This window comes from Peromyscus californicus, unplaced genomic scaffold, assembly GCF_007827085.1.
Source record: "Peromyscus californicus insignis strain IS unplaced genomic scaffold, ASM782708v3 Scaffold_8__1_contigs__length_139910024, whole genome shotgun sequence".
Classification (NCBI taxonomy): Eukaryota; Metazoa; Chordata; class Mammalia; order Rodentia; family Cricetidae; genus Peromyscus; species Peromyscus californicus.
Genome location: NW_026294606.1, coordinates 98,181,305 through 98,194,981, shown reverse-complemented (window position 1 = coordinate 98,194,981; position 13,677 = coordinate 98,181,305). Strand labels below are relative to the sequence as shown.

The window sequence follows — 13,677 nt, the reverse complement described above, 5'->3', positions numbered from 1 at the left end:
TTCAAGTTGGGGGATTGTGCCCTGCCTTGACCATCCTAAAAGAAAAATTAGACTACATGGACATCCAATTTTCAGGCAGGTGCTCATGACCTGCACAGAAATGGAAACCACTGTAGTGTAGAGATAAGGGAGAATGGGGCTTTTGCTAGTGTGATAATCTTCCTTTCCTAATCCTTAGTGAAATATTTTGACCAGTGAAACAGGAAATGGTGGAACTTTCTAAAATGGCTTGACGGTCAGAGTCCAAGGATTGTGGGGTTAAACTGTGTTCTACTTATGTTCTGGGAGACAGCACCAGCCCAGGCAGGGGCTCTTCAAAACAACAGCTGTAATCTACAAGGATGATGAAGAGAGAGGGAAGAACATTTTTGTGATCTAGTACATCTGAGACACGTTGGATCATTCCATGTCATAAACAACACAGCACATGGTCTTGTTAGGTTTGGCCGTACTCTGAGAGGTTCAGGAATTGAGAAGCCTGCTGAACTTTGTTTAATTTTGTTTTCAAGCCTGCTCTTCCTCAGATACAAATGTCCAAATGTCTTGCTGAGAGCCACCTTGAGCCAGGCAGGGAGTACACTGTTGTAGCTGCAGGCTAGTTAAGGTCCTGCTAATAGGGTAAGATAAATAAAACCGAAAAATAGTAAGCAGGGGAAGACCCTCCCTCCTGCAAATGATGAGAAACAGGTAAAAAGAAAGTAAAATGTAAGATCTTATGTGGGAGACCTTGGAAGCTGTGATCAAGAGAAATTCTGTCTCAGGTGGATGCTGTATAGATAGACAAGACTTGACAAGAGGAAGTGGTTGTACACAGTTGTCTGCCATGCAAAGGCCTTAACCAGTATTGAGTCAGGCCTTTTCAAGGAGATTCCATGGGGCTACATCCCAGTTGTGGTTGTCACACTTGATGAGGAGTTTGGGCTTTGCTGAGAAGTAAAGAAAGCAGGGGGAGGAGGTACTGTAATTCTGTCCAAATATTACTGGCTGATTACTGGGGAAAGAAAGCATTGAGAGTGGGGGTGGGAGTCCACTTCCCACCTTTTGAAGGGTTCTTAGGTGGAGGAGAGAGGAATTAGGAAATGATAGAAAGAGAGACCTAGACCACAAGAAGAAAGACAGAAGCACAGGATAGCTTTGGGAGGGCCTGGTTCAATACCCACTAGCCCCATCCTTTATTGAAAAGGGCTTTTTATAATATGCTAAGGGAAGAGGCAAAAGGGCTCCCTCTTGCAAGATTGAAGCACACTGTACAGCCAAGTGTAGACCTTTCCAAACACGTGGTAAACTCATCCATGATCAAATCACCCCATTATGCAGCCCTGCTGGGTAAAGCAAGGCCAGAGTCTTTGACCCTGAGTAAGTTCTCACTAGGAAACCTCTGTGGCTCTCCACAAGTGGGTGTGTGAATGGAGGCAGGAAACAGAAGAATAGAAGGTCCAAGAACAGGCTTTGATGATAGTTCTGATGAGAGCATGCTTTGTGGAACTGGGTGGTCGTAGGAGGGATGGTAAGACACACTATGTTAGTTGCTTTTCTTATTGTTGTGACCAAATACTCATCAAGAAGTAAGTGAGGGGAAGAGTTTACTTTTGGTTTATGGTTTGAGAGTAACTCCACCATAGAGTAGAAGCCATGGCAGCCAGAGCCTTGGTTAGGAAGCAGAGACTGACAAATGAGCAGCTTGCTTTTCCCATTTCCTGCTTTTATTCAGTCAAGGATCCCAGTCCATTGGAGGTATCACCCACATTCTGGGTCAAGCCTACTTTTAGGAAACCCTGTCATAGAAGAACCACCCCCCATTTTTTTCATATCTGGTTCCAAAGACAGTCAAGTAGATGGTGAAGATTGAAGATCACAGTACCCAGATTTCAGATTTAATTTGCAGGTAGATAATCTGTACATCTGTGGAAATGCTCACAGCATGGCAGCCTGAAAACTGGGAGAATGGGATACTGACGAAGCGGGAGGATATGAAATGGTTGCTAAGGGAATCAAATTAAGTTGATTTTTAAACATGTAATACTCTCTTTATAATGAATCAGAAATTATTTTGGTAAGTACTAGTACCAAGTAGTAATCATGGAACCAGCTGCCTGCATCTTAGCATTTGTACCTGGTCCTTATTAATCATGAGCCTGCATCTGAAACAGCATCATTCCTGTGTTTTTCCCACATAAACCAATTGTGACAGTGTAAAAAAATCAGTAGGAGGAGAATGAAGGAGAAGGTAAGAAGTGTTGGAGGAGACAGGTGGAGAAGAAATAAAGATGAAATGTAAACGATGGAAACAACTTCTCTTTCATGCTGATTTCTTCATACGTGAAGTCCCATGCTAGGGAAGATAAAAATGGCCCAGGCCGAAGATAGGACTCAAAAGTTAAGAGTACTTGCTACTCTTGCAGATGTCCCAGCTATGGTTCCCAGCACCCATACAGAATCTCACAATGGCAATTCCAGTTTCAGAGGATCCAGTGCCCTCTTCTGCTCTTCCCAGGCACCAGACATGTACATGGCTTGCATACATGCATGCAGGCACTCATACACATAAAACAAAAACAAATAAATCTTGAAAAATGTTTTAAGAAGTGGCTAAGACTTTGAGTTCTGTGTATGTTTGCAGGAAAGCTCTACATTGGCGAATGAGCCCTAATACTGTGGAAGGAACCAGCACGGGCTCACTCAGTGTGATGGTTTTGCAGACGCCAGAGATTTTTTTTCCACCTTCCTGACCTTTAATTTCCTCATCTGCAATTTGACTGTGCTGGCTTAGCATCATTCCAAAGGTCTCTCTAGTTTTCCGGGGCCAGAGTCTGTAAGTCTAATCACAGGTCTTTCCAAATTCTCGTCGCTTCCAGTTCCCCTTTACAGCTCTGGACGTGTATGAGGCAGTGTGCTGATGAAGCTGAGCAGCTGGGAGAGGGAGCCTGGTTCCTACTTGGGGGAGGCTTTTGTTTATGCTAATGAGGGAGCTGAGAAAGTGCAATAGCTGAAGCAGGTGAGCAATTTCTTTGCTGAATCAGGTAATAGTTTTTCAATACTGAGAGATTATTTTCTCGGCTTTTCCATGCTGTTTGCAGTGCTGGCAGCCGCAGGCACGCACGCTTTTACATTTAATCTGTGTTTTGCAGAAGCAATTTCTATTGAGGGTATCATAGTTGAAAGCTGATTTAATGGGTATGATGTAATTTAAAACTTCTCTTAATACAAAGAAAAGTAGGTAACAGTCACTTCTGTGGATGGAGAGACAAAACCGTTCATCTGATTTCCTTAAAGTGGCACTTTTCACAGGAGAAAAGGTAAAGGCTGGGTGTGCACACAGATAGTCATTACAGGTGACACTGGCAGTCTCCAGATACCTTGAGTTCCTTCTTTCCCTTTTCTTCCAGGGTTTTGCTGGAAACTCGAATGCAGACAGCGTTGTATACTATAGACTCCAGCCTTCAATCAAAGCCAGGTTTCTGCGCTTCATCCCTCTAGAATGGAACCCCAAGGGCAGAATTGGAATGCGAATTGAGGTGTTCGGGTGTGCATACCGTAAGTGTTTTGTTTACCCAGCACATTGAAACAGATATCAAAGAAGGTGCTTGAAAAGCCACACTGCACACTGAAATAAATCAACTTCGTAGGTAGGAAGAGAGACAGCAGCCAGGAATGATTTTAGTGGGAAGCCATTCATGTGACCACACATGCCAATATTTACAGGAGCATTTAACTTTAACATCTAACTCAGAGATGAAGTGTGTGTGTGTGTGTGTGTGTGTGTGTGTGTGCTTTCTCTCTTCCCATTGTGTGCTTGTGCATGTGTGTGTGCATGCAAGTGTGTGTGTGTGTGTGTGTGTGTGTGTGTATGTGTGTGTGTGATTGCTCTTTATCTTATCTCTCACTGATCTGGAGCTCATTGCTTCTGCTGTTGGCTGACCAGTGTGATTCAGGGATATGCTTGTCTTTATTCCCCACCCAACCCACCCCCAGTGCTGGGATTACAAGGCTGGTACCATTGGGCCTCTCTTTTTATGTGGGTGCTAGAGATGTCAACTGAGCTACCTCTCCAGCCCCTTAAGTCCTTCTTTATAGGCATTGCACAAAGCAGTTTATGGTTTTGCAAAAGCATCGGTGTGTGTGTGTGTGTGTGTGTGTGTGTGTGTGTGTGTGTGTGTGTGTGTGTGTCTGGGTCTGTGTCTGTGTGTCTGTGTGTCTGTGTGTACCCATTTCTTACAAAACTATCATTATTAAGTAGATCTGAGTATTCAATTGCATCTCCCTCAGTGGGTTCCTTAAAGTTTCATGTCAGTACCCTGATGTTAAGAAAAGAGACAACAGTCCATCTCGTATGACCGGCCAGCTGTTAATGAAAGCTGAGTATTTTTCTCTCTAGACTAAAATAATATGCCAAGGAATTCATTTTTAAATGTGCCATGCCCTCAGCATAAATTAAAAGAGACAACCAAGACCTCTGCCAGAATATAAAATGTGTTTGAAATATTTTCACATAAAAAAAGGCAGAAACCACAGATTTCACTGTCTCCCACAATGAGGCATTTTATTCCATGTTCTTGTGGGGAAGGGACCTAAGAGTTATTGATAGTCCACCTCAAGCCACACCGCCCTGGTAGGGGCTCTGTTATTATAGAGCAGTGAGTTGGTTAACATGGTCTACAGTAATCAGACAGACAATCTGAGGTTTCAGAAGATTCAGACATCGACCCAATGTCTGGCCCAATGGTACCAGCCTTGTAATCCCACACTGGGGTGGGTTGGGATGGGGAATAAAGACAAGTATATCCCTGAATCACACTGAATCCCATTAATACATGGGAAACTCCAGAATAAGAACTCAGTACTGTTCAGTTTTACTACATCATCACTCCTCAAGCAAACATGTATTTACTTCTTTTTTAGCCACTAAAGGTTTCTTATTTCATATGTCATCTATCACTTTAGGATACTATCCTGGCTAGGTTCTGCTTCCCTTTCCCAACAGAAAAGAAAAACAAAGGTCGTAAAGAAGTCAGATGACTTGATGAAGTCGTTAAAGATTTTGAGTTACTTTAATTGTGTGTCTATGTGTAGGTATGTGTACATGTGTGCAGGTGCCCATGGAGGTCAGAGGAGGGCAACAGGTTCCCTAGAGCCTGAGGTACAGGCAGCTGTGAACTGACTAATGTGGGTTCTGGGGACAGAACTTGGTTTCTCTGGAAGAGCAGTTTGTACTCTTAGTTGGTAGGCCATCTCTCTAGACCATTGATGAAGTTTTAAAAACTGTGTCGGGCCAAGAGATCATATTGTATAGACTTCCTGGAGCTCCTTGTATATTTTAATGATGTTCCTTGTATCCAATGCCATCATCAATCAACATTTTTTTCCTTCACGCCCCTAGAACAATTATAATGATGTCTGATGGAACAGTAATTCAGTTAGCAACCACACTGATACCAATATTAACAGCATTAGTATTTCTAATTCTAAAAATAGAAGAACTTGCCTAAGTGCTTACTATATGCACTAGGGTGTTTCTTTGTGTGTATGTGGAACATGTGTATGTGTTTTTGTGCATGCTTATATATGTGTGGGTGCAGGTGTCCATGTGTGGAGGCCAGAGGTTGGTATCAGGGCTCTTTCTCAATTACTCTTTTTTTGAGGTCAGTCTTTCACCGAACCTGGAGTTCACTGATTCCACTAGACTGCCTTTGCAGGGAGCCTATAGATTCTTCCATGTCTGCCTTCTGAGTGTTAGGACTACAGGCATATGGCATTGTGGCTGGCTTTTCTTGTAAGTTCTGGGAATCTGAACGGAGTTATCCAATTTATTGAGTGCTTCTTATAGACACTGTACAAAGACATTCATGACATCTCAAAGGGACCCAGGTAATTATGACAAGATAGTGCCCCTATTTTCCATTTCAAAAAAGAGAACTAAGGCTTGGGATGGTTGACTTGCTCAGGCTACACAGACAGAAAGTGGCAAAGCTGAATTTGTAGCCAAGTCTCCTAGAGACTGGGACTCAAGCTCTTTCTCCCTGCAGTTGCTGGATCACACAGCTGAGTTCCAGGGTAGCTTTCTTCTTACCATCTGCCCAGCTGGACTGCTGGCTTTCTTGGCTTCCACAGTCCAGCTTAACTGCTCTTGGTATGTTTGTTTCTCATTTCATGATTTTCAGACCTGGAAAAAAAAAATCACCCTTTGAAAAAGAGCCTACCCTAATCAAGTTGTAGAAGCCAGAACTTGGACAAATAGTCTTATTTCTAACATTATTATTATTACTATTATTATTACAGCACCTGATATGCACTAGACAAGTGCTCTACTATGGGTCCATATCACTAGCCTATGTCTTTAGATTCTGGAGGTTAGTCAAACTCATGCATGCGTGGTGGATAAACAAGGGAACAGATATCAGACTATTTTGTATTGACAATTGTATTCTCTATGGAGTGTTCATTTTGCAAAAATATTTACCACAGCAGAGTAAGAACTAACATTGATTGTGGATACACTGTGACATGGATCATTTTTTAGAGACATTCTAAATAATTCTTACATTTCCCAGGGTAAACTGAGTCTTGGGGAAATGAAACAATCTGCCCACTTTGAATACTTGATACCTTTTGAGTTTTGCCTGTAAATTCAATGCTATTTTGCTGACACCTAATTATTGCTTGTAATATTGTTCTTTTTGATGCGACGTGACTCAGGATAACCTAAGTGTTTCCCTACTGTCCTAGGCCCATAACACTTTGAAACACTCGTTTTGTTGTGATTACATTTGATACTTTGAGGAAAAGCACATTCCCTACCTGCCAATCAGTTTTCTTTTCTCACTGACCCATGATTTAAGTAGTAGTAGATTTTAAGCTCAACTACACAGAGTAAAATGGTATGACAAGAGCCGGTGTAAAATGATGGATACATAGTTTTAAATTATTAAAAGACACAAAGTAATACGTTTAATGGAAAGGTACTCTCCTAGAGAGCCAAAAACCAACGTAAAATTGGCTTGGATGTATGTGATGTTGAGGAATGGGCTGGACCATTTTAACTTTAATCTCTCAATTGAATAATCATCACGTTCACATTCTCAAACTATTTATTCCATCATTCTTGCATGAATATTAATTGATTGCACATGATATCATAAAGCCAACAAGTATTGAACAGTTATTATGAACCAAAGAGCATTATTTATAGGTATTTTCTCATTTAGTTTGAACAGCACATAGAAGTATGTACATGAATATCACCATTTTATGCAGGAATAGAAGGAGACAAGCAGAATTTTCTACCTAATGAGCCATAGACTTGCTTTCAGTCACTGGGCACAGAAATAATTGGAACCATTGGCTTTTCCCATTTATGAATGGAGGATCCTGGATATTTTCAGCATAAGCAACCAGTTCTTTGATTTTGTTTGCCACTTTCTTTTGAGTGGTGTAGAAAAGATCAGACTGCATTTTCTCTAGACATAGGAGGACATTCTCCTACAACATCTATAAATAGGAAGCAATGGTATTTGGGGTGAGGGCAAGGTCTCTCTCCTGGATAACAGTCATGGGATGCCCATCCATGCCCAGTGAAGCAAGCCTCTTCTGATTGCTTCTTCCCAAGCACACTCACATAACATAGTTCCTGGGCAGGCTTTGTCTGTGCTATTAATTCAAGATCAGTAAACATCAAAGTGCCTTACATCTGACATGGAAGAAAGTAGACCACAGACAAATCAGGAACTTTGTCCAAGATCAGACAGCACATGTTAGACCAAGATCTAAAATGAATGACATCACTTTACGAAATTAGTGCTCTTCCTAATTAACTTGGATCCTGCATCTATTCACAAATAAGTATATACTGACATTTTTCTTGGAGAGAACTTTATTGTATATTGGGTATAGAGAAATTCTATAAAATGTCTATAGAGAGACATTCTAAAATAGTATATATTTTATTAAATAAATAGACAGTGCAATGTTGAAATACATTGTACTCATCAAAGCAAAGTACTGTAGCTTGTGAAATACTATAGCTTATAAATATGAGGGACAAAGATTGAAGTTAATAAAAGAGGTTGATAACAGTATGTTTTGAAATCAAGATGTATTTTCACACAGTAAGCTTGGAGGAGATCCCAGAGAGAAGAAATGATTCCACTCAGGCAAATACAGGAAGGAGAGTTGATGGATTGTGGAATGATTAGCTTTAATTGTCAACTTGATACAACTTAGAATCTCCCAGGAAGAGAGTTTCAGTGAATAAGTTGTCTATATTGAGCTAGACTGTGGGCATATCTGAGGGGAGGTTGTTTTAATTAAGTCAGTTGATATGGGAAGTGCCAGCCCCTCATAGGAGGCATCATTCCTTAGGCTAAAGGATGAGTTTGCATTTGTGAATGGTGACTCAGACTGAAATGAAGGTTACAGGTTGAAGGGTTAAATATGTACATAGAAGCAGAATTGGAGGCTTTTGATGTTATCTGTGTAGGACAACTGGTGTACAACACTGGAGCAGCAATCCACAAACGAGGAGAAGGTCAGAGTCAGGAGTCTACTGAGGATACCGAAGCATCAGAGCTTGGTCACAGTGTGACAGGACACTGAGTCATTGCATCTGGAAAACTGGAAGGGGGTATCATTTACTGGAACAGGGCACCAGAGAATGAATAGCTGTGGAAGAGAACAGAGGGATAATTAATCCTGTTGTTGACTCATTGAGTTTAAGTGCCTATGAAATATGGAGCCACTCCAAGTCTTTAGGTTGACACTATAGAACTGAAACATACATAAATTTACTTCTTAGCAAATCAAAAAGTGTTCCCCCTGTGTCACTGCTAATAAAATAATGAAGTGCTAAGTTTTCAACAACTACTTGAGTCTTGAAAAATTGGAATGCTTCTCTACAATGAGAGCAGACCCTTCATACATTTAATTAATTAATTCATATAATAAATATATTTTATCATAGTGTGTGTGTTTGTGTACTATTATGCACATGTGGAGGTCAGAGGACAATTTTCAGGAGTCAGTTCTCTCTTCCACATAGGTCCCAGGGCTTAAACTCAGGTTGTCGGACTTGGCAGCAAGCACCTTTACCCAATGAGCCCTATTTTTTGCATTTTTATGCCAGCTTCTTTCCATATTGTGTAATACATGTGCCTTCTAAAGTTACAGACTCAAGCTGTCCTGTGATCATTTTGGGTAAAATGACTATTGTGAGACCCGCATGTAATTTTATTGCCCTCTGCCCCAACACGTTAGAGCAACAACTGATTCTAAAGGGATGCCAGGTGTGTAGAAAATTCGTATCTAAGAGCCTGCTCTACTTTAGTGTCAGTAAACCCAAAGTTGTCTCCTGAGTAATGAGTGAAGCAGAAGCTGAATTTTATGGCATCAAAGGGAAAGTATAAATTTTGGATATGTTGGCCCCTGAAGTTGTGAACACACTTATAGATCCAGAGAAGAGATGGATGGAAGGACATGAGTGAAGGAAGACAGGAAGGAAAAGAAAATAAAGTCTTTGATGCTTGGATGAGGGGATACTATGTGTTCCAAAGACAAGTACAAGGGTGCAAACGGAGGCGGGTCTGGGAAAATAACTGGGTGAAAGGGAATATAGCTAACACGCCCTTAGAGAGTATAGATTAAATCACAGGATATAACATTCATAATTGTGAATGGATTGCATGGGAAATTTTCCTTAGTCTGCACTTAAAATTCCTTCTCTGTAATCTTGAGCAAGCATCCTTACTTTGTAGCTATGACCCTGTTTTTTTTTTTTTTTTTGCTCTGCTACAGAATAAAATATCCAACTATTTAGCCATACTGAATTAATTTCAGTTGCTGTGACATGCCACAATTTCACAATTTTTCTAGCCCTAGGGGCTTTGCATGATGCCCATAGCTATTGCTCCGTACTTGGCCTTCCTTCTTCCACCTAGATAATTACCTTACTCATTCTCTTTCCTCAGCAAGTAACAGTTTCTCTCTACTTTCCTGATACCCCACTTTCAGACCAAGAGATGTTTTCAACTGTCACAAAACAGCTTTTCTTCTCCACAGTGTTTTCTCATTGTACTGGTGCATAACAATTTCCTTTCTGACACCAATCTTCTGGATAGATGGATGAGTGAATGGGGGCATTTTGGTGAGCCTCGGGAGGCTTCTCCTCCCATCAGCCAAGCAGCATGTTCAACTCCTGACAATCAGGAATAGGGCACAGGGAGAAGTCAATGAGAAGACTTGATGAGAACGAATGTAGAAAAGTACTGAACTATGGTGTTTAATTGCTTAAATATTGACTATGTAAGAGAAAATTATGGGCTTTATTCATTGAAGGGAACATAAGTCAATCATTAAAAAGCTCATGCTAACTTAAAAAAATAGAAATGTGCATTTAGCAATACCCCGAATACTGAAGACTAGAATTATACACTGTGAGCTAGCTTTCCAATATTGTAATAGACACTTGAGATCATCAGCTCAAGAAGAGGAAAGGCTTGCTCTGGCTGTTTTGGAAGTATGGCTCATGATCTATTGGCTTGTTGATTTGGGGCTTGGGTTAAAGCAGAGATTTCTTGCAACAGCATGTGGCAAAGCATGTTCATCTCATAGTTGGAACATGAATAAAAGAGAGAAAGAAGAAGGAGACCAAGGGTCCACAGTGCCTTTTGAGGCATGCTGAAAGAGTAGGAGACTATTAGGCTGTATTTCTTACTCTTTTCATCATTTTCTATTATCAAGAGGCAAGCTGTGACTGAATAGACCTTTAGAAAACACTTAAGACCCAGAGTATAATAATATCTTCAGTAGATTTCAGCTTAGAAAACATAGGCAGTATAATAAAGATTCCTGACAAAACAGATATTTACCAATGTGAAGATAATATTTGTCTTAGCCAGTGTTCTATTGCTGTGAAGAGACACCATGACCACAGCAACTCTCATAAAAGAAAGAATTTAATTGTGGACTTGCTTACAGTTTCAGAGGGTTAGTTCATGATCATCATGACAGCATGGGAGCATGGCAGCATGCGTGGTGCTAGAGCAGTAGCTGAGAGCTACATCCTGATCCTCAGGCAAAGAGATCTATACTGGGCCTAGTGTGGGCCTTTGAAACTCACCCTCAGTGACACACTTCCTCCAAAAAGGCCATGGCTTCCCATCCATCTCAAATAATGCCACTCCCTGATAACTAAACTTTCAAATTTATGGGCTAGTGGGGGACATTTTTACTTAAACCACCATAATACTCAAAGAGAGCATGGCAGTAATTTTCTGTTTTAAGGACTCTGATCCCTTCTGTGATGTGTGTAGTTAGGACAAGAAATTAAAAGCAGTTTATTTATGAAAAAGGGAAGTTGTAATTGAGTTAACTACATATTTATTGAACAAGTTTCTTATGGTAAGTGCTGAAAGTTCGACCAGCTATCTTAGACACAGCTCCTTGTCTGACTATTCATTCTGTCAGACATAGTTGAAGGATCTTACTTTGTGTCAAAGTTTAAAAGGAACAAAGTCTACAGTCAGTGAAAAATTTAGCAGACAAATTCTCTCATTCTTTGTATAGTTTTGGATAGTTCTAATATTTTTGCTTGGTAAATAGTGTTCTACTAATACTTCCATACACATTAGCATTATAACACTAGAAAGAGATAAAGGAAAACTGTGAAAATCCATCAGGACTGTGTCTAAAGAATTCAGAAGTAATTGAGAAGGCTCATACCATCCCACAACAGAAGCATTTAGTATGAATAAAAAGAAACTATAAATCTTCAAAATATATCAAGTATATTTAAATGAAGGGGTTCATGATAATACTTATTTTTTTAAGATTAATTTTGAGTTTTGAAAATTATGTGTGTGTGTGTGTGTGTGTGTGTGTGTGTGTGTGTGTGTGTGTGTGTGTGTGTTTCAATGTGCATGTGAGTGAAGCATCCATGGAGGACAGAAGAGGGCATTGGATGTCTTGGAATGTAGTTACAGGTGGTTGTTAGCTGCTGGATATGGGAAACAAATGTGAAGTTTCAGCAAGAGCACAAAGAACTTTAAAGAATTTTAACGGTTGAACTATCTTACTAGCCATGCCTATATAAATCCTACATTTGTGTGTGTGTGTGTGTGTGTGTGTGTGTGTGTGTGTGTGTGTGTGTGTCAGAGAACAATTTGTGGGAGGTAGTTCCCTCCTTCCACAATGTGGGTCCCATTTAATTGAATTTAGGTCATCAGACTTGGAAGCAAGCCCCTCACCCACCGAGTTATCTCACTAGTCCCATGATTATCATTTTAACAGCCCCATTAGTCACATAGGAGAGATATTAAGGTTCTAAATTCTTATTTTTAAAACCAATAAAAGAAGTGAAAGTTACAGTTCTTTCATAACCTCTAATATGTCTTTTATCGTAGTCTATGATTTGAGGTAATCAAATACAACAGAAAAGAGTGTTTCTTTTTTCCTTTTAACTAGGAAATAATATAAAGAAATGGTAGTATTGAAAATATGCTCACTTGGTAACCTTGGATAAATGAATGGATTACAGTAACTACAAATGTTCAAAAAAAGATCAATGACTTTCCTTTTTGGTATGTTGAGTCAGAATAGCTTTAATTGGGTTAACTTGCTACCCATAACAAGTAAATATACTAGGTAGATATTTTCATAAACTGCCTCAGAGCTCTGAAATCCATTTCAAAGCAGGTAGAAACTTGGAAGCATTTGACTCTATAAAGCCAAGAAGCACACTCTAGGAGATTCAGTCAGCTGGCATTTTCTAAGGACAAGCAGAAGGTTTCCCTGTCATTCCAGACTTAGGAGACAGAGGTCAGAGTTTCAAGTCCTCAGAGAGGCTAGAAATTGAGAAAGGAATATTCAAAAGAAGATTGAGAGATGGAGAGCTCCAGCTTTTGCATACTTCCCCCAGAAACCCCCCCCCCCCCCCCCCCCCCCCCCCCCCCCCCCCCCCCCGCCACACACACACACACCAATCCTTGGCTGATTCTTGAACACTGTGTGCCTAAATGAAACATCCAGGAGAAAGCAGGAGTTGCAGAGGACAGTTCTAGACTTGTAGCATCTGTGTAGTGTTGGGAAGGCCCGCCCTTGGAGTTCAAGTCCTGCCTGTTACAGGGAGTTGTTACACATATTGGGCTTTGAACCAGAAGACCATAGTGACACTGATTGAGAAATGATGGCCACCACCTGAGGTTCAGTGGTAAATTCCTCAGAGGAAGTAGAAAAACAAAATACAGAAACCCAGAAATAGGTCTTCCCATGGTCATGGGACCTGCTGGAAATGGCACTTCCTGTGGGTTATTTCCATTTTCTTCTTCAATGTCATCCCTTCTAGCCTTTTCCATCCTCCCAACAGCACTCACTCACTGTCTTTCATTTCCTTGCCCGACATCCATTTATATATGTGTTCACCTATTCAGCATAATATCAAAACAGCAGATCTAATTTAAATACATCCACTCCAGTCTTTTCTGTAACTCTGTTCTTTTCTTTCCTTTATCATTTACAATTTGAAAGTTCTTCTGGGCTCGGTAAATTGATTAGTGTCTGTTCCTTAAGATTGGAGGACTTTTGAGGACAGGATATGATCCATTGCTGAAATAATGAACCCATGGTGGCATGTGGCATAGTTCATGTGTAATAACAATTGATAAATAGATGCATGAAAACTATTTTTATATA

At 40.4% G+C, this 13,677-nt stretch overlaps 1 protein-coding gene across 1 annotated transcript in view; it reads left to right on the top strand.

Annotated features, from left to right (window-relative positions):
* Window positions 1-13,677, top strand: part of Cntnap4 (contactin associated protein family member 4) — a 303,767-nt gene that overhangs the window by 166,896 nt on the left and 123,194 nt on the right. Inside the window, exon 4 of the mRNA XM_052727282.1 lies at window positions 3,387-3,534. Within this exon, the coding sequence (XP_052583242.1) occupies window positions 3,387-3,534 (148 nt within the window). The remainder of the gene's footprint in view (window positions 1-3,386; window positions 3,535-13,677) is intronic.